General features: G+C 39.3%; 2 protein-coding genes across 2 annotated transcripts; both read left to right on the top strand.

Annotated features, from left to right (window-relative positions):
* Window positions 1-47: 47 nt before the first annotated feature.
* On the top strand, window positions 48-8,417 carry LOC140155215 (transmembrane protein 256 homolog). The gene is made up of 4 exons (XM_072177959.1): window positions 48-235; window positions 1,940-1,971; window positions 2,647-2,727; window positions 6,087-8,417. Exons 1-4 carry the CDS (start codon window positions 139-141, stop codon window positions 6,228-6,230), a joined length of 354 nt encoding a protein of 117 aa, XP_072034060.1. The 5' UTR covers window positions 48-138; the 3' UTR covers window positions 6,231-8,417.
* A 917-nt stretch (window positions 8,418-9,334) lies between these two features.
* Window positions 9,335-20,499, top strand: LOC140155211 (cilia- and flagella-associated protein 300-like). The gene is made up of 7 exons (XM_072177956.1): window positions 9,335-9,607; window positions 13,579-13,660; window positions 16,940-17,012; window positions 17,757-17,923; window positions 18,607-18,779; window positions 19,582-19,648; window positions 20,300-20,499. The coding sequence occupies exons 1-7, from the start codon at window positions 9,501-9,503 to the stop codon at window positions 20,429-20,431; spliced, it is 801 nt and encodes a 266-aa protein (XP_072034057.1). The 5' UTR covers window positions 9,335-9,500; the 3' UTR covers window positions 20,432-20,499.
* Window positions 20,500-21,652: the final 1,153 nt, after the last annotated feature.

Below are 21,652 nucleotides of genomic sequence, written 5' to 3'. Positions count from 1 at the left end.
ATATAACAGTTTCTACAACTTGCAATCTGAACGTCGTAATATAACTGATGATGCAAAATCTTACTGCATTTTCCACCACTGATTGAGGGAAGGATTTGAGGCCCTGGACTGGAGGATTGATTAACTTGGGCTTCAAACATGGTCAATCACATTGTACATGTTGGGCACCTATTTGTCCGTATTGCAGGAATTTCTGGAGCCCTTGCAGTTGGTCTTGGGGCATACGGGGCTCATGGTAAGAATAGAAATGCATGCCAATTTTTAAGCTTACTTCAAATTAAAATTCCAATGACAATGCAACAGTCAATAGGATACTCACAGTGCAGCAGAAGATACCTTCTCTGGCCAAGACAGAATCTATTCAGACAGGCCTGTATGTTGAATACATTTGTAACATAACACCCACTGGAATGCCACATATATATGTGGGTAATTCAGTGCTGTCAGGTGGGTATAATTTCTGGGAAAACTGCAGGGGGGGGGGGCAACATAACCTGGAACACATTCCTCACCATAGGGCCATGAACAATAGAGTAATTGAAGAAACATGGCACCCTGAACGCATTGTGCAGTTCAATTTAATATATAGGATATCGCATGACACACATCACTGACCCCTTTTTTTTCAGCAAGTCTGCCACCCAATGACCCACTATTTTCATTAGCGCACAGTGTCAACACCCTGTATTATAAATATTTTTTCCATACAGCTCAATACTCCGTTGAAATCAATATTCTATTATTGACACAGATAAAGAAAGTTTACATAGCATTGTGTTATAGGACTTGTACCTGGAACTTAACTGAATGGGCTAAACGTGTTCCTATAAAGTATAATTGTAATTCTCAAAATTAAATATATCACAATTTTTACTTTGGATTTCAAAATCTTTACTTATAAAATGCAGTAAAAGATATCCACAGCAGGCTGCAAGGCCCCGCTAATTAGTGTATTGCTTTTCGAGTTAGTGTACTGGAAACAAACCCCTGGTTTTACCTGAAAACAAATCGATTTTTCTTGTAATTTTAGAAACATCATATGGGGTACTAGAGCATGCACAAATCGTAATAATGTGTAGAATATAGAAACTCTGTGGTATCTCGTATGATAGTCATGGTATGCTTAGCCTGAGTCTCTTGGCCTATCTCGAACAAAATCGCCATGCGTAGCTGTTAAAAAACGAGAGGATTCGCTGTACTATCACAGCAATTTTTGACACGAAGATATAGGGATGATGACGTTGTGTAGCATAACACCCAATCCCCTTTTTTTTAGAACTTTACCCAAAATCTGCAAGTATTTTGATCAATTTTTACATTTTTTTTAGTTGCAATTTTAGCTTCAAAATGGCAAATTTGCACACATTTTTGCCCAGAAAGTTACTTTTCCTGGTCAATGACACACAATTTTTAGTGTTTCCATACATTAAATGACTCCAATTTTCTCTGAGCCGCCACTGAATGACCCCCTTTTTCGACAAAAATCACCACCGATAAGTCTCTGTTAGGCACAGGTACGTCCTCGTCCAGTGTCTTAGCTGGCCACCCATCTGCTCGTCATTTCAGACGGGAATTAGCTTCTGGGATGGGCAAAATTAATGCCTTTGACAGATGCTAAATTATAATTAGAGGTGTTGAGAAAGGCTATTGACCTTTTTTGGTAGACCAGATTTGCAAAACAAGGCTATAGCAATACATATTTGAACTCTTTGAACCCCCAATGGGTTGCACAAATCTGGTAAATGTTTTAAAGGTCAAATGAGGACAGACAATTTTATTCAAATGATGGGCAAACCTCAATTCCTAGCTAAGACCTGGGTATGTCCCTTTCATATTCGAGTGCCAACCCCCAGGATAGTCTTGGAATATAGAACTTTTATTTAGATTTATTTTGTAAACTGTGGAACAAGATAATATATGATTTTTATTCCTTTTACAGGATTGAAAAACAGAACTGACAAGGAAAGAGAGGTAAGTAGTATGAACATTGCAGTGCTTATTAGGTTTCCAAATGCATTGAAAGAATGGTCAGCAAGGCATTAGCCAGAGGGATGACCAGGTGTCATATGGGCACCCTGTTTTCAATTTGGACACCCTAAAATTCTTATTTTTATAATGGAGTGAATTAGAATAAGGTATTTTTGACCATTTTGGACACCCTAAAGACACCCCTCTGGCTAATGCCTTGCTGATCAGAAATTATAGCTTGATATATTTATCCAAAACAAAACCATTGAAAAATCCCACAAAAACAGCACTTTTCTAAGTAAAATTGTTTTCATATGTCAGTAAAGGTCTACATTTTAAAAGTTCACAAAAAGTAAAAAAAAAGTGTAAAAAAAGTGTAATAATTTAAGTGATTTTGAAATCACAAAAGGTCAAGTTTTGTGTGTGGATATACATGTAGAGTAGACTTCTTACATTTTAGCGTAAATCCTCAATCCTGTTGAGTAATGCACAGGTACAGGTTAAAGTAAAAGATTTGAAAAAGTACCATTGCCCCTCCAATAACTTGCACCAGGTGCCATTGCCCCCTCAAAAATTTAAAATCTTTATGTGCCTCTGACATGTTCAACTGCAACACATGGCTTGTAGACCCAAGTCACCTAACCAAAACTTAACAGTTGCATTTATTTCATATAACAGGTATTCATGACAGCTAACAGATATCACATGCTACACACACTAGCTTTACTGGCTGTACCATTGACAAATCAACCAAATATGGTATGTATTTTCAATATTTTTTCTGTTGTTGTTGAGAAGCTAAACAGGAATGTGTGAGGCACTTCCATTTCAGAGGTAATGCATATGTTGGGTTATCATGTTTGTTGACCCTCATATTTATAAAAAGCGGATCTCTTTTATGAGCAAAATGCAGAATATCTTCAACAAAGATAGTTAACAAAGTGCCAATAAATGAGAGTGTTTCATTCAGGAAAAGAAAGGTTGCTCAGAAGATTTGCCCCCTCGAGGTCTCACTTTCCGGGTGACTCTCATGCTCAGATACTGAGAACACTGCTTAGTTTGAGGGAGTGCCTTCCCATACTGTTTGTTAACTTAATTACATTGTCAGATATTGTAATTATGGTATTCTAAAAGAATCCCATAATTAGCAGCCTGAAATGCCTGTCAGTGAAAATTGTTGCTCTCAAAAATCTGAAGGAAATAGAGAATATGCTTTTAAGAAAGTTGATGGAAAATACAGTTTGAAATGCTTACCGCTTTTCTTGACAATGACCCTATTGCATGATGTTAAATAAAACTTTCCTCATTTATGATGAGATCAGCAAAGTTAGGCCACCTTAATAAAAACCTGTGTCTCAAAGCTTGTCGGAAATTGAAAACCTAATGCGGAATGTGTGTGTGTGGGTTTTTTTAAATAATTTTTTACTTTTTATTTTTTTATGTGTCACTAGTACAGGCTAGGCTTTGGGACAAGCATTTTGTTCAGAAACTATCCAACATCTGTGATTGAATATTAGCAAATAGTAGCAAATAAAGTTACTGCTACAAATTCAGGGCTGTGGCCACTTAACAGTGTTGTATTCGAGGACCTCATGTCCAAGACCAAAGCCAAGGAGGGTGTCTCCGAGGCCAAGGATATGAGGCCAAGGACAGACCATCTGAGGCCAAGGACTTTTGTCTCCGAGGCGAAGGACAAAGGACTTTCTTAATAATGAACCACTCATACACTCGTACTCTAGGGTGATCATGTTTGCTTTTTTTTTCGTAATTATCTTAACTTTTTACACTAAACGAACACCACTAAATAAGAAAAGAAAAACTGCAGGCATGTGCATGCCCACAAATAATTGCGAATATGTGTGCCTACCCGCAAACACTTGCGCAGGTGTGTGCATAGTTTGTGCACCCGCAAACACTTGCGCAGGTGTGTGCGTAGTTTGTGCACCCGCAAACACTTGCGCAGGTGTGTGCGTAGTTTGTGCACCCGCAAACACTTGCGCAGGTGTATGCGTAGTTTGTGCACCCGCAAACACTTGCGCAGGTGTGTGCATAGTTTGTGCACCCGCAACCACTTGTGTACGTACCAAAACACATGCTGGCAAACGCAATTGCAAACTCACAAATCCTTGAATATGCATGTGTGTACCCATAAACACTTGCAAACATGCATGCATACCCGCAAACATAAGTATGTGTCATGTGTCAATAAACACCACGCAAGTGCACAGTGCACAAGTGTATATAGGAAACTTAGCTCAGCTCAGTGTCTCTACACTTGACTGTAATACATACTCTCCTGTGCACAAAATGTTACATGACCCAAATGATCAATTTATTTGAAGAGACTAGTACAGTTACAAGCCGAAGCTGAAGGTAAATAAACAAATAATAGATATAAAAGGTGGTAGGTGGTTCAGAGAAACAGTGAATGACCAAAGAAATGTCATTCATGATTTTGCTTATCCTTGTCAGGTCCTTGTTGTCAAAGACCAAGGACTTTGAGGTCCGAGGCCAAGACCAAGGACCACACGTCTGACGTCAGAGGCCAAGGACTACATGTCCGAGGACCAAGAAACTAAAAAACTGTCCTTGAGGAGTCCTCGAGGCCAAGGAGGACTACAACACTGGTAGCCAGCCATTTCCTGTGGAGGGGGGGTCACTCCCATTGTGGCCTGTACACCATCCGCGATAATGAAAACGCAGTAAAAAGGGTAATTTTTTTAGTGGGTAGGCACGATACGCATGTAACACGTTTAGGGTGTCAAAAACATGAAATATTGGAAAAAAGGGTAGCAAAATTGCAATTGCTAATACGCGGAAATGAAATTTAGGGTATGAAATTTGATGCAAATAATAAAATCCCTGTTTAGGGTGTGAAAACACCTGTTTAGGGTATTGTTTTAACCAAGGGTTAAATCCTTGTTTAGGGTGCTTTTCAAAAGTTGATTGTCGCGGATGGTGTACAGGCCACAATGGGGGGGGGGTCACTCCCATTAAGGTGGCAAAGCCCAATTCTCGCCCCATTATTAAATGTTTTGTCCCATTGTCAGGACCATGTACTTTAGTCTTTGCCATCCCCATTTTATCCCTGAACATTTTCAGCTCCCACTGGCTATGCCACTAAAATAAATTCTTCAATGTGTTTAGTTGTCATGTTGTAATACCAATATGAAACACTGAATGAAAAAAGTGTAACATCAATGTCATATATATAAACCACATTCTTTTATACAAAATTGCAAAGCAAAAAAATTGAGAAAAAATTGAAAATTTGAAATAAAATATGAATTTTGAATTTTATTTTTGCCCCTTTTTAAAAAAAGACAAACAAATGAATTTCTTGATTTTCAAAGAAGATCATAATGCGCATGATTTTACTAACACACACATCACGTTGCAGCTTTGAGACACAGGTTTTGATTAAGGTGGCCATAGCTATTTGACATAAAAATCAATTTTGAGTTATGGATTGTAAGTACTTCATGTTTACATCAAGGTTACCATAATTTGATAAAATTGTCAGTATATTGAACTCCTATTATTAGGTAAGAATATAAAGATTTTGTATTTGACTGATGAGTGGTGGTTCAACAGGGGTCAAATGTCCCCCAGTCAGAACTCTTGCCCCCCCCCCCCAAGGGGGCTGGCATTTTCTTCGGAATTGTGACCCCCTATTTTAGCAAAAAAATTTATGACCCCTCACCACCGGCACCGATACATCTGATTGAAATCAGTCTTTTTGAATAAAATAAACACAGTATCTGTGGTCATCTTGTGACTCCCTACATTTTGGTCATTAAAAATTTTATGACCCCCCCTGTATTTTTCTTTCCAAGTTTTATGAACCCCCACCTCAGATATTTGGGATCCCCCCTGAAGAAAATGCCAGCCCCCTAAGATGTCCCCAGTAAAACTCCAAATTACAAAAACCAAAAAATATTTCTGGCAGCAAGTTTGTGCAAAATTTGTTGATTTTGTCCCTTCCCATGCACTTTTTCCTCATCACCCCCACCCCACCCTGAATTTTTTTTTTTTTTTTGGTGCCACTACTTACTGTGACTAATAGATTATTGCATCATCATCATCACCCACTGTTGGTTGTATTCCTTATTTTACAGGTTGGTGTCACCATGCTACTTGGTATGCTTGGCTTCTGTGGGACATGCTACTACTCTGCACTGTCTGGAGATACATCTTTGAATCGATTTACACCTTATGGTGGGGTGACACTGATGATTGCTTGGGCTATGATGGCCTTATGACGGATCCCTGGGGAATACTGAACATTGACTTTTGTTATGAGTGGGTTAAGGAGGGATATGATAGGCAATTTAATTTTGTATAAAAATCTAAGTTGTCAAGATCTGATGGACTTCAGAAAGGCTTTTGATAATAAAACACAACTTTGTATGCAAAATTTTAATAGTTTCATATGATTTGGATATTTTTAATTCAAATAAGATTTGTATACCACTGCAATATTTCACAAGTACCTGTCCATCCAATTTTAACATTGTCTCCTGTAACAACAAGGTAGATATGATCAGTGGCTGCACCAGAAATTTTTTCAGGGGGCGGCATTGGGGGGCAAAATCACCAAATTTTGACCAAAATTGCCCCCCTCCCTTAGTGCCTCCACTGGATATGATTAGACTGCAGTGTCCATAATTATAGCCTCTGTGGACTGTAAATAATTGGTGACAATATACATTTTTATGGGGCTGTGAGTAACAGAAACACCATGCACCATGCCCCCGGGACCATGTGTTATGAGTTGCGCACATTTTAAACCATTTAGTACTTGTAGTGAATGGCATAAGATTGCACGTAACTTGTTGGGTAAAGAAAGACGACTGACTGTATAATAATTTCACTGATTAAAAGTGACCCTACAACATTTTACAAAAATGTATGATGATATAAATGAGGGCAAATTTGAACATACAGACAGTGTCAGTGCAATCATACTTTCATTGATTAACTTTGAAGCCAGTTAGTCATGCTAATAGCAGCCACTGGTCCAGGATGAGTCGAGCTGAATAGGACCCAAAAGTTGTCAAAATTGGGCCGATTTCGCCCAAATAAAACACCCCCAGGATCCATTTCTGAATAGTACAATGTATATTACAAGAAAGTATGCAAATAAAGCTCAGCTCATTAGTATTCAAAATAATTATGCAAATAATGTGACAAAACTAAACCAGAAAACAAAATCATTTTCACCCTCTATCTATATCTCTGATTCTCTGTACTGCTTATTCATTTACATGGCATTTTATTAATAGAGTGGATTAATAGCTCATTAATAGAATCAGGCCTTTAATATATGAGTATATCCCAAAGATGGTTCCTGGCCCTATAGTTTGTAAAATATTGGACACACCAAAACTGGGCAACCATTAATTTAAGTCTTGAATAGAATGATGACAGCAAACATCTCAGTAAAATTGGTTTTGTGCTGGCAATATGGTAAATATTTTGACCTATCAGTCTTTATTTATTCCATATTTATAAATAAGAATTTATCAGTCTTGTATTCCATATTTATAAATAAGAATTTATAAATTCTTGATGGAGATAACTGAAGGCTACCATTATGGCTGGGTGCCAGTATGTCTGGAGAGTTGATCTCTAGCACAGTGGGTCACTGGGTGGTCTTCCTGAACTTTTCAATAGTATTAAAAGCAGTTGATTTCAGGAACTTGGCGCTCAAAATTTGTTCTGTTTTACCGAGTAAAAACCATTATAAAATGAATGGTGCTCAAAAACTTTTTAAATGATTTTGATAACTTTTCTCTAAAATTAGTTTGTCAAAACGTATGTAAGTTACAGAATCACCCAATCTTCAGACTTTTTGCAGTAGTCATTTTTGTGAAAATTCATGAATACTGACATCTTGTTTTCCTATTCATTTGTACTGAGTGAATGCTGTTGTGTAAGGGACCGTTCACAAACACTTGTTGGGGGGGGGCCTGATGCAAAAAGGGGGGCCCTGAAATTTTTTGACCCTCTTAAGGGGGGGCCTGAAAAAATGACCACAAATTTTCCTGGGAAAATTGAGTCTATATGCTTTTCTATGGGGTTGACCCATAATTTTCATGTCAAAAGGGGAGGGCCCTGACATTTTTGAGATCTGTAAAGGGGGCCTCAAAAAATTTTATGATGATTTTTTTTGCATCAAGCCCCCCAACAAGTGTATGTGAATGGTCCCTAATGGCTGCGCCCATGTACCCCATGGTGAATTTATATATTTGTATTTATAAATATGAAATACAAGATTGAATATCCAAATGTTTTGGTCCCATTCAATTTTAAAAGTTCTTATTGTATTGCTACATACACATTTAAATCAGTCAACATTCATTAAAAGAAACAATAAGTTGTTGTTGTTGAAGGAATAGTTGTCAGACAAAATCCACTAATAAACTTTTTTGTGTATTTTCTACAAACTGTGTTTTATTTTGTGTTTATTTAACAACTCAAATACCACAGACTAATCTACACCCAGATACCACAGATCCGGGGATTATCAGGGGAAATTTAGACAAAAACATTTCCCGGTTGCATCATTTTGAAACGGTATTAACTATATATTAACAGCGAGATAAAAATATATACCGTTTTTTAGCAAGACTGCATTTCAAAAAGAGGGCTTTATTGAGACAATGTGTGCATGTAGCATGCAAAAAAATTGCTATTTTACTCTATTTTGGCTCATGATCAGGGTGAATTTTGAGCTATTTTGTTGGGAAACACTAAACAGGCTCCTTTCACCTTGCCTTCCTGATTTTATCTTTCATTTTTTTTCAAAGGGGTACTTTTTCTTTTATTTTTTTGTCAATGCCACTAACCTCCTGCTGCTGAGGGGCTGTGCAATTATTATTAGCTCGGGTGGAAGGGGGTGGGGTAACATTTTCAAACGGCCTGCCAAAAATTGCTTGTCCCCCCCCCCTCTCAGCCTGCCAAAAGTCACTTGCCCCACTCTTGGCCTGTCAACAAAATTGCTTGCCCCCCTCTTGGCCTGCCAAAAATGATTTTCTCTCCCCATTTGCACATCCCAATTTTTGGGGATCCCAATTCGCAAACCTAAAATGGTCGAGATATATACAGAAAATTTGCATTCAAAAATGTTTTTGTACTGTTTTCCTAAGCCTTTTTAGAGCATAAAAGGTGCCCCATGAAAGTATGCCAAGAATCGCTTATCCCCTTCCCTTGGCTGACCAAAAATTTCTCACCCCCATTACTCATGTTATTGCAAGTGCCCCCTGAAATTTTAGAAAATCCCATAGGAAAATTGCAGACAAATTGCTTGTGCCCCCAATCATGATCGGTGCCCCCACCCCCATATGATGACCCACGCTACGCCACTGCAACTATTAAAATGACCCCCTCGCCCCACCAATGTTTCGATTTTTGGGTCAAATGCATGGTTGTTTCATTTAGTGGTGTGCGTCCCTAATAAATGAATAATTGATGACCTACGAGCTGTAACTCAAGCCCGTAACCAGCAACGGAAATTTACGTTGTAAACAATGGCAGCTGCAGAAAAACGAGAGCAATTGTTTCATTTCACCAATTTACCTGGAAAGAAATGTCTTTCACTGGAGAACAGCGCAACCACAGATTTACTGATGAAATGGTTCGTATTACTGCCCTCTTCAATAGCTTTCAATGCTCTTGAATTTAACACTGATCGTGTCCTAAAAGTCAAGCAGCCAACAAGCCTGCCAAATTCTGCAACCACCATCTACAATCAATTTTACTATAGCTAAAATAATAGTTTCTCGATCATGAGAGCTCAATATAGGCACGCAATGACAATTGCGTCGGCGTACAATGCCTACTACACACGCTTTGGGTACGGTAGCGCTGCATTTCCGTGCACAATCGATCGCGCTGTTGTTTCATTCCACTAAACTTGCAACATTACGCAGGGCACGCAGTACATTCTTCCTTCCTTTCCTCCCTTCCTTCCGTTAAAGTGCAGACCACATATAGATATGGATAATCACACTGCGTTGGTGGCTCATGCGTGGAGCAACACATGCAAAAATATCAGGTGCAATATGTACATGTGCGAGTAAAAAGCTGGCTGTAAGATGCTACAGTTGTTGGGCCCTCAGCGCAGATTTGAAAGCGTTGAGGGTTGAGAAAGCTGCAGGATCACTCTCCAAGCTGTTCCAGTCCCTTGTTGTTCTTGGGAAGAAGGAGTTGGAATAGGCAGCTAAGTTGCAGTGTTGGCACAGGAAACGAGATGAATGACCTCTGGTTCTGGATGTTGATGGAGTAAGATAATTGGACCACTCGATGTCAATGAGGCCAAACCTGATTCGGTACATCATCTGGAGTCTGCTCAATCGGCGGCGACAGGCAAGTGAGGGCCACTGAAGTTGTTCCATCATTGCTGTTACACTAGCAGTTCTGTCGTATATTCCTGTGACATATCTTGCTGAGCTGCGCTGTACCTGTTCCAACTTGCTGGTGTTTCGTTGTGTATGAGGATCCCATGCAGTAGCCGAATACTCAAGGATGGGTCTTACAAATGTCTTGTAGCTGGTTTCTTTGATGTTTTTACTACAGTGGCTGAGGTTGCGACACAGGAAGGCTTTGGTGGAATTGGCTTTCTTGGATACTGCATCCACATGTGTGTTAAATCTCAGTTTGGAATCCAGATGTAGACTCAGTCAGGCATTGCGGATTCAGAGTCGTTGGTGAATACCGAGGAAAACTGCCTATTTAGTATGTCAGCTTTCTGCTTGGGGTCTGTATGGAGGATCCCCTTCTCCTTCAGCGGTGAGACGCCTAGCTGGTCACAGCGTTTTGATTTCACAATTGCTCCCAGCTTTTTGTTGCCACCAGGATCACTGTTTACGATGTCATAAACGTATTTGTTGTACGCCTGCCTGCAGACTTTCTTAGTTTCTTTCTTCAGTCTGTTTAAGCGTGTCCAATCACGCTCCTTTCTGGTATATCTTGCCTTCCTGTAAGCACGCTTCTTGCGTCTGGTTGCTCTCTTGGTATGAGTGTTCAGCCAAGGTTGGCCATGACGGGTTGAGCTGAATTTAGAAGGAACCAAGTCAGTCAGCACCTCTTCAAGTTCTTGTTGAAGCTTGTCAGATAGTTGTTCCACAGGGGTTTCAACTGAGTACTGGTCTGTAAAATTCCATAAGAGAATCTTGTGTCGTATGGGCTTACCCCTTTGAGCTTGGACATTCATCTCGGTGAAGACTACGTCGTGATCACTCAGACCAGGGGCACCTTCACATCTGTTGGTCAGCGTGGGCCTGTTGGTAAGTATCACATCAAGAGTGTTATCTCCACGGGTGGGGAAGTCGACCAGTTGTTCTAAGCCCGCATCAGCTATGGTCTGGAGAAATGATTGGTTGATGGCAATCGGATACTGGTGCGAGATGATACGGTTATGAGTCCAGTCTATGTCGGGGAGATTTATATCACCACCAAACCAGATGGAAGCACCAGGATTACGTAGGCATATCTCAAACATAGTTCTATTACGTTCATCCATATACTGCTGGTCGTTGTTAGTGGGTCTTTACAGGGCACCAACTATGATGGTATTTTTCCCATTAATTATTTTAGCATAACAAATTCAGCTCCAGAGTCAACGTTAAACTGGTGACTATTTAAGCTGTTGTGCACGCCCAGGAGAACTCCACCATGTCTGTCACCCCTGTCCTTTCTATAAAGATCATAGCCGGTGGGAATATTTCACCATAGGTCATTGATGGTTTTAACCATGTTTCACACCAAGATTATGTCGGGTTTTGTAGCATCTACTAAACACCAAAACTCCTCTCTTTTGGAGTATATACTTTGAAAGTTAATTTCCAAGGTACATAAATTGTGAATTGAGTTTGCATTATTGATGCTAGGTTGCTTGGTTGGGGATGATTTGGCAAGAGGAGATCCTGGTTGAGTAGAACTAGTGGAACTACAGCTAGACCGCCCTGAAGTAATCGAGGAGTCAGCATTCAGGATGAATGAATCAAAGAGGCCAGACGAGATGTTTGGTGTACCACATTTATAACATTCCCATGGCATGTCGCATCTGCCGAGCACATCAAGCATGTCGTCAGATAATCCAACACACTCTGCATGAAACCATGAGTTACATGTGTCGCAAAGGATGCTAGCCTTAGCACCACGGTATGATGAGCAGGCTCTGGTACACTCACCGCAAGGATACTTTGGGGTGCGGGGGCCAGGGTTTATCTCTATTGTCACCTGCTTGGAGGATGAGGAGTGGTAGATACAATAAAGTCAAAATGCAGGAGAGCATACACAAGTTCTTGCTTACTTGATGACCAAAGGCATGGAGAGATTTAACATTGGTCGGCTGATACTGACAGCATGATGGAGAACGACCAGGGGACATGTTGATGGACTGTTTAGTGTTTACATGTTGTTACTACATGCTGTATGCATGTACATGGTATGTGGCAATCCATCAGAATGCAATAACTAGGCTGGCTATAGCTACAGTACATCACTACATCATCAACATGACTAGTAGAGTGAAGGCAGTTGACCGTAACCATGACTACACTACAGCTCACGGTACAGGAAATTAAAACCTTTGCATGAACAAAGGGGTGACGGATAATTGGATACACATATTAAAGAGAGTCATACATTACACATGTACAAGACAGGTCCATGCACTGCAGGGTTATAAACAAAGGCATGCAGACAATCAGCCTTGGCAAAGCCCTTGATGTAGGTGTAGCATACTTTCATGATCAAGAAACTATTGTTTTAGCTATAGCCTAGTCTCAAGGGTATCGTAAACACATGGTCCTCCTTTTTTGGCGACAGTATTTATTACGTCCCCCCCCCAAAAAAAATGACGAGCCCATCACATCTACATGATCACTCGGGCCGCCCCCAATTTGTTTTAAGTACCGGTATCAAAAAATCCTAATTTGCAAGCATCACAAAATGATTTTTATAATGATTTTTTAGTTAAAAAAATTGGGGAAGCAGGTCCACTTTTCACAACCCCCCTAAAAAGGTCCAATATTCAAAATCTGCATGTGACCCTCCAAGAAAATCTTGCGTATGGGCGTGTGATTGCTAGTCTATAATTTGTGTCTTGTCTCAAGTTGAGAGTAACACCATGTTGCATATCACAGTCGCCGTTTTTGATTGCGCGCAAACCTAATCCCGCGGAGGTGCAGGGCATATACAATATACACATAATGTGCCAATTGTCAAATTGTGCGCAAAATTGCAGCAAAAGCTGTATGTTATTTATGATAACAAAAGAGGTACCGCTAGAATGTACCTCATTTCTTAACATATTAATGAACCACTTGTCTTGAATCACTGAAATTTCAGTGAAGTAATTGGATTCATTTCCCTATATTACATAACTTTTGTTGCCGGTGTGTAGTTATTTTTTGAAAAAATGCAAAATTAGTCACAAAATTTATCAAGGGGTGTAGTACCACCTTAAACCATGTTACTTCGCCACCATAGTGCACAAAATCATGTCATGTGGCAATACAAACAAAAGATATGGCCCAGTCCATATTATGTATTTACTGATAATATATTAATATTTGAACAAATTTGTATGATTTGTTTCAGGTCTATGAAAGACACGATTCAGGTACAGTATTACAGCTATGATAAGCTATTCCAGTCTTACCAGAAAGATGACTTTGCTTTGGTGAGTAGTTATTTCATGCATAACAAGGCGGTTCTCGAACCACGAGTCTTGCCTGCTTTTGTGACCGCCTGCTTTTGCGATAACTGTTGGTAGAGAGGTAAATGAATTTGGCGGTTATCAGATGGGCACGATTATCTGGCTGATGGCAACTATACTGTACCCACCAAGTTTCATGCCCATGCAACAGTTTTTACTAATATGACCTCAGATGACCCCTGGTGGCCCTGAAATGACCTTCTAAAATTTTGGCTCTAAATGTTGACTGTACCCCTCGTGCTAAGTTTCATGCCCATACGACAGTTTTTACTAATTTGACCTCAGATGACCCCTGGTGGCCTCGAAATGACCTTCCAAAAATTTGGTTTTAAATGTTGACTGTACCCACCAAGTTTCATGCCCATACAACAGTTTTTGCTAATTTGACCTCAGATGACCCCGAAATGACCTTCCAAAAATTTGACTAAGTTTCGACAGTTTTTACTAATTTGACCTCAGGTGACCCCTGGTAACCTCAAAATGACCTTCAAAAATTTGGCTTTAAATGTTGACTGTACCCACCAAGTTTCATGCCCATACGACAGTTTTTACTAATTTGACCTCAGATGACCCCTGGTGACCCCCAAATGACCTTCCAAATCCTTGGCTTTAAATGTTGACTGTACCCACCAAGTTTCATGCCCATACGACAGTTTTTACTAATTTGACCTCAGATGACCCCTGGTGACCCCAAAATGAACTTCCAAAAATTTGGCTTGAAATGTTGACTGTACCCATCAAGTTTCATGCCCATACGACAGTTTTTAATAACTTGACCTCAAATGACCCCTGAGTGACCTCGGATGACCCCGTAATGACCTTTCAAAAATTTGGCAAAACCAAAGAACTATTTCATCAAAGAAATAAATCAAAACAGAAAGATGCTTCCTTTACGAGTTATCACTCATTGAAAGTGCTACTTTGCTATACTTTACAAAGAAAGCGACTATCTTAAAGTCGTCATATTTCATTAATTACATGACCGATCAAGCTGTTATTTGGATATGTGATGCACAGTTGAAAATTAATTATTAAAAGATTTGGTGACCTCGGTTGACCTTTGACCTTGTATGTGACCTTTGACCTCACGAAATTGGATAAAGTATGTTGCGCTGAAAAATCAAATTTGGCAATACCAAAGAACTATTTCATCAAATAAATCAAAACAGAAAGATGCTTCCTTTACGAGTTATCACTCATTGAAAGTGCTACTTTGCTTTACTTTACATGGAAAGCGACTATCTTAAAGTTGTCATATTTCCTTAATTACATGACCGATCAAGCTGTTATTTGGATATGTGATGCACAGTTGAAAAATAATTATTAAAAGATTTGGTGACCTCAGTTGACCTTTGACCTTGTATGTGACCTTTGACCTCACGAAATTGGATAAAGTATGTTGCGCTGGAAATCTAATCAGGTCGAGTACCTCTGGCCACGCAACTCCCCACCAAGTTATGTCACTGTACCCCATACGGATCTCCAGATAATCTGTTCACAAGGTATTTTGCTTATTACGCATATATTATGCAAATTAGGTACTTAATTACCATATTTTACGCTCAAAATCTAATCAGGTCGAGAACCTCTGGCCCCGCTACTCCTCACCAAGTTACGTCACTGTACCCCATACGGATCTCCAGATAAGCTGTTCACAAGGGCTTTTTGCTTGATACGCATCAAATACGCATAAATCATGCAAATTAGGTACTTAATTACCATATTTTGCGCTGAAAATCTAATCGGGTTGAGATCCTCTGGTCATACTACCCCCTACCACGTTATGTTGACCGTACCCACCAAGTTTCGTGCCCATACGACAGTTTTTAGTCATTTGACCTCAGATGACCCCTGGATGACCTCGGGTGACCTTGACGCACTAACCAATACAAACTTGTTCTGTCTGGGGTGAAGATGCACCCACCCACCAAGTTTGAAGAACGTGCGACCCCAAGTCTCCGAGAAAATAGGTTTTTGCATTTTATGCATAAATTATGCAAATTAGGTACTTAATTACCATATTTTGCGCTGAAAATCGAATCGGGTTGAGATCCTCTGGTCATACTACCCCCTACCACGTTTCATCATCATAGGGCTTAGGGATCTTACGGATCCCCCAGATACAGCTCCACAAGGCGGATTTCTTCAGATTTCCAACCACATTTGTAGAATCGTTCCGCATAAATTATGCAAATTAACAACTAAATGCGCATACTTTTCGCCGAAAAACTAATCAGGTGATCAGCAGATGTGTATCATAGCTGCCACCAGGTTTCGTTACCATGCGCCCGACGGATCTTGAGATAGTCTGTCCACAAACTCCGCTATCAATTTGCGCTGATTTTCAGATAAATTATGCAAATTAGCTATGTTAATTTGCATATTTTTCACGAAAACATACGATTCGAGCAAACTTGGATACCCTTCCTCCCACCAAGTAGCGTCGCCGTAGGTCTTACGGTTCCCCAGATACAGCTCCGGACGGACACACATACATCCACACACACGCCCCCACACCCCCATCCATCCACACACACACCCCCACACACGGACAGACAGAAATAGTGATTACTAAGTCCCATCCTGAACAAAGTTCAGGCGAGACAATAAAATGTTTGTTGCCCCCCCCTTTTTTTTTAGCTCTGCTAGAGGTACATGTATAGTACACTCAAATTTATAAATGTTTACATTCAATCCACAGTTCATGTTGAGTAGCCCCAGGGAGTAGACCAAGTTGTAAAGTAATTGAATGATCACTAAAATAATACCAATTTTGGCCAGTGTTTTCATAAAAATAATTCGGTTATGATGGTATTTTAGAAGCACATTTTTTTCATGTGTATTTTAACAATTTATGCATTTAAAATGCAGTTACAGGCCTATTCAGTGATCCCAGCAAAAGTGTAAAAAGTGTATAAGTTGCTTAAAAGTAAAGGATAAGTCATTAAAATTGTCATTTATAGGCATTTTAGGGAAAAAAAACCCAGCAATATTGACGAAGTTGAAACTGCATTCAAATACATCTATTTTACTGATTAATGTGCAAAAAAACTAAATTTTGGTGATTTTTATGATTTTCCAAATGAGTAAATCTCTAAATAGGTCTTATAATTCTAACATTCTACTCATTTTCCTTTTTTGTTTCAATTGTGCTTTTAAAAATGACTACTCTGAACTGTCTTTCACAAATTGTAGTGGAATAGAATATTTAAATTTATATATCTTTCTCTCTATATAAAACAGGATTTCTTAACTGATTCACAAGTGATGTCCACGTTGTCAGTAATGTCTTCTAGAGGCTCATGGGGAGGATTAGGTGAGTTGCAATCATCAGTTGTAATATGTATGTGCCATTTTTATCCACTTGATTTTCACTCATGTACTTTTTCATCTGGGAGCTGCCCCCTGTGAAAAGTCTTGCCCCACCACCTTGTGTGATGGTGGCTGACAAGAGACAAAAAGGTATACCAAACATTGTGGAAACAAATTACATCTGTAGACTAAAGGTAATTGGACAAACCCACCTTGCTTGAAATATACCTCTGTTTTTATACACAATCAACTGATACCGAATCCCTATTTTCCTAAAATATATTTGTCTCTTTTAAGGGTTGACTACAATGTAAGTACTGTTGGTCGAGGCAGCCAAAAAGATCAATTTTCATTGTCTAAATCAATATATTATTGAGTAATAACACCTTGGTGTTTTGCAGAAATTCAGTTTACAAATCATACTTTGAAAACTTGCTTGATTTATTATTGTCAATGAGTTATGTATGTTTTACAAAGGTGATGTGGTTTCAGCTCTTTTTACAACACAACTCAAGAACCACAGGACCTACAAAAGTATATCTGTGATATATGAAATTTTTGCCAAAGCTCACTACCAATCGCAGGATGCTGTGAACTACCAAATCGCAACCGTTGAAAATAGTTACTATACTAACCTTAAAACAAGAAATAATAAACAATTAAATAAGTTCTGTTTGTTGTAATTGTTGGACTGCATTTCTTCATTATTATACATTGATGCATCACAAATTGACTAATTCCCTCTCAGGTTTCAAGGCTGCCAAAGTAGAAGTTGAGCCTGTACCATGTGCTATCACCTCCATGACAATCTTTGACAGACTCCAAGAAGAAGGTATCGTGAGGGAATCAGGAAGTATTATGAAATGCTTTGATGAATTCTATGAAGACTTCCAAATATCAGATGAACTCAGAAAAGTGAGTAAAACCTGTGCTGCAGTGTCATGAATTTGTTTGTTTGGTACATATACCGGTAGTTGCAAATGGGACTGACACATAGGATATCAAAATTATAACTTTCACTGCAAAATCTGGATATTAATTTTGATGTACATTTTCTAGAAATCCCTGTACAGGGATCGAAATACAAGTAGTGAGTCACAGAAAAGGTATATCGGAAACTGCAAATCATTTTTTGCAAAAGCAAAGATAAAAATTATGTTCTGGTCATTTATAGGTCCAAAAAATTGTTGGCCCCTGTAGGCTGTTGTATGTGTATTAGACTCAAAATAAGGAGAACATAGGGTAATAAAGTAGAACTAACTATGGGTTGTAAATACAACAGACAAAGTGGGGTTTATTTTGTAGTCCTCAAAATTTAATAATAAATGGAAAGAGTTCTCAGGAGCGGTTATCTTTACAGAGGAATGTGTGGGCTTACTCGGGCATTACATATTTATTTTAGTCATCTTATGACATTAAAAAAAAACTTCTTTATCACATTTTAGTGCATGTTTGGCCACTACACATCAAAAAAATACATCTTTTATTTAATTTTCATAGGCTTTTGGATTATTAGGACAAACCTTATGATAACAAATTTAATTGCAATATGTGGTTTAATTTGCTCATTACCATTACTCTTTTTGTTCATTTTGCAGATGTTACTTATGGAAGACTCAGATAATTATGAGATGTATAGCGATGAAGAGAGAGATGAATTGTTATTACGCCTCTTCAAACACTTATGTCTTGGAGGAGCAGTGTGCCAATATGAAGATGACATCAAGCCATACCTAGATACAACTAAAGCATTATACAAAGAACTCATCAGGTAGGGGAATAATATATCCAGAGATCTATATTACCCAGTTTAATGTCCATTTCCAGTTTTGATCCTTCAATTCAGGTGGCTGATGAGCACTTGCATGTAGCATTCAGTATGGGCAGGGGCGTAGCAAGTGGGCGGACAGGGTGCAGGGTCAGAATTTCGGCGTGAATCAGAGAATCAATTCTCGCAACAGATTTGTGTGAATCAAAGTTGATTCCCGCAAATGTTTGTAGTTTACACAGAAGTTGATTTGCGAGAATCAAATGATTCCTGCAAATTTATTCTGCAAGAATCAAGATTGATTCTCGCACTGTGAAATGAAATTCTGACCCTGAGGGTGGACAAAGTCCAGGGTCCTGTGGGTTCATCAAGCATTGCGAGCAAGAATGAAATTGAAATGGGGGGCGAATGTTAAAGAAGGGCCCCACACTGCTCCTTGTACATGGGCCCCAGGGCTCTTGCTACACCCTGAGTATACCTGGGTACAGGGAACAAGCTACAGAGTATTACCCCTTTTGAAAAAGATTGTTGCTCTTTCTTTGAAAATGTCGCCATCAAAGAAAAATGGTCCAGAAATCTTAAAAGTTACATCTGCGTAATTATGAATGATTAAAGAATTTATGTACAGGAATGATCCTATATGAAATTGATTTATGCCACAAGTGAGCTACACAAGTTGATGAGAGCTGGATTGATGCTACCTCCACTGTATCATCACCTGACATAATTATTTCCAGTCTGTGCCCGGTCTTAAATGAATTAACCCCATGAATTAAGAACTGACAGTTAGCATGTTTCTTTTCAGTGTGCAAAAGGATGCTAGTACCCAGGACCTGAGAGTGACATCACTGGTGTATAAAGTTAAAGCATGGGTATGTGTACTCTTCTTTGTTTATTTTTGACTAATTGGAAAAGATGAACCAAGCAACATTACTTTTACATTTTAAAGTTGTGTTATTCAAATAAAAATACATTTTGAAGATAAACTACTCAGAGGCTTGCGCATCATACACTAGAACATGGAAACATTCAAACGTTACAGACTAGCGCACAAGCAAAGATCAAATTGATGATACTTAATCGTTATTCTTAACATATCAATATACAGTGGAAAGAAGAATTATGCAATTGTGCAATGCACAATTCTTCTTTTCCCTGTATACTCAAAAGTAGTTTTAGTTATACTTGACATACTGAAACTTAACTTTCTTTGGTGTAAAATCTGAACCGTTTCCTACTACTACAACCCTCCCCCTTACAATCAATGTTGAGTGTCTCTAGGGGTATATAACCAAATAAACAACTGGCAACATTGACCGGGGACTGGTGGGGGGTAGGTGGAAAGGAGGAGTCAGTATCTTGCCTTATTGGGTACCAACTTAATTTAACAAACTGAACATCCATCATAAATTATTATGACATGATCAAGAGGAATGAGTCTTCATGCCACCTCCTATTTATTTTAAGTTATTGATAAAACATGTGATGTATTCTTATGTTTTACATTGTATATTTCTTGACAGGACAAAGATGACCACCAGTTTTACCCATCAGAAGATGATCATGAGCAGACCTTTGCCTACTTGATAGTGGATCCACTCAAGAGACATGTAACAGTGTTCTACCACAGATGGGGAAGGGGAATATTTGGTTGATCTATAATACCACATTATAAAGCAAACAATGGACATGTATTTGCCTGCCTTCAAATACGTTTATATAGTTCTGTTCTAGAAGTGCATATATCTAGTACCGTTCTAAAGGTGGGGATATTTATTTGTATGCTTTGAGAGATTTGTTTTAGTGCTTACACTGACCAAGAGCACAAGTTTGAACTAGATGCCACAGTAATGTGTTTTACCAAACACGAATATCTATGCCAGTGACCACACCTAACCCCCTTCCCCTATTCACAAACGAAAACTTGGTAGGCATCATGTGAAAGCACTCTCTAAAGCACTACCAGACTGGCACGCACTCTCTCTAATACCCTACCAAGCCTTCACTCTCTCTTATACCCCATCAGACCATCAATCTCTCTAAAACACCACCAGACTAGCACACTCTCTCTAATACCCTACCAAGCCTTCACTCTTTCTTATACCCCATCAGACCCTCGTTCTCTCTAAAACACCACCAGCCTGGACCACACTCTCTGTAATACCCCACCCCTTAACCAACCACACCCCTTGTCCCATCATGACACCCTTTTGAGGTGGTCCAAGGAACCAAAATCAAAATGCCTACACATTCCCTTTTCAGGGAGTTTTTGTCAAGTGATGAGTTTCCTTGACGTACGATTCAGACCTTTATCATTGCAAACACAGGTAGCTAACAAAATACTACCTATTGCGCTACACTGTGTTAATATGTCGTGCCTAGTTTGCTTTTTAAAGCCTTTAGACTTTGACCTCTGGGGATGCAGCTAACATAGAATACATCTAGGGTCATGGGTCATCATTGTACCAAGTATGAACCCTGAGGGCGCTGTAGTTCCTGAGCTACAGCTGTTTGACATTTTACACATATTGACCCCTGTAGCCCATGACCTCTGGGGTCGATGTTACTGCAGAAAATATCTAAGGGTCATGGGCCATCGTTGTACCAAGTATGAACCCTAAGGGCGCTATAGTTCTTGAGCTAAAGCTGTTTAAAAGTTTACACATATTGCTCCCTGTAGCCTATGACCTTTGACCTATGGGGTCGTGGCTACCATAGGTTACATTTAGGGGTCATGGGTCATCATTATACTAAGTATGAACCCTGAGGGCGCTATAGTTCTTTAGCTAGAGCCAGGGGCTAGAGCTGTTTGAAATTTTACACATATTGCCCCCTGTAGCCCATGACCTTTGACCTCTGGGGTCGGGAGTACCCTA

Source organism: Amphiura filiformis, chromosome 6 (genome assembly GCF_039555335.1).
Source record: "Amphiura filiformis chromosome 6, Afil_fr2py, whole genome shotgun sequence".
NCBI classification, from domain to species: Eukaryota; Metazoa; Echinodermata; class Ophiuroidea; order Amphilepidida; family Amphiuridae; genus Amphiura; species Amphiura filiformis.
This window is presented reverse-complemented; position numbering and strand designations above follow the sequence as displayed.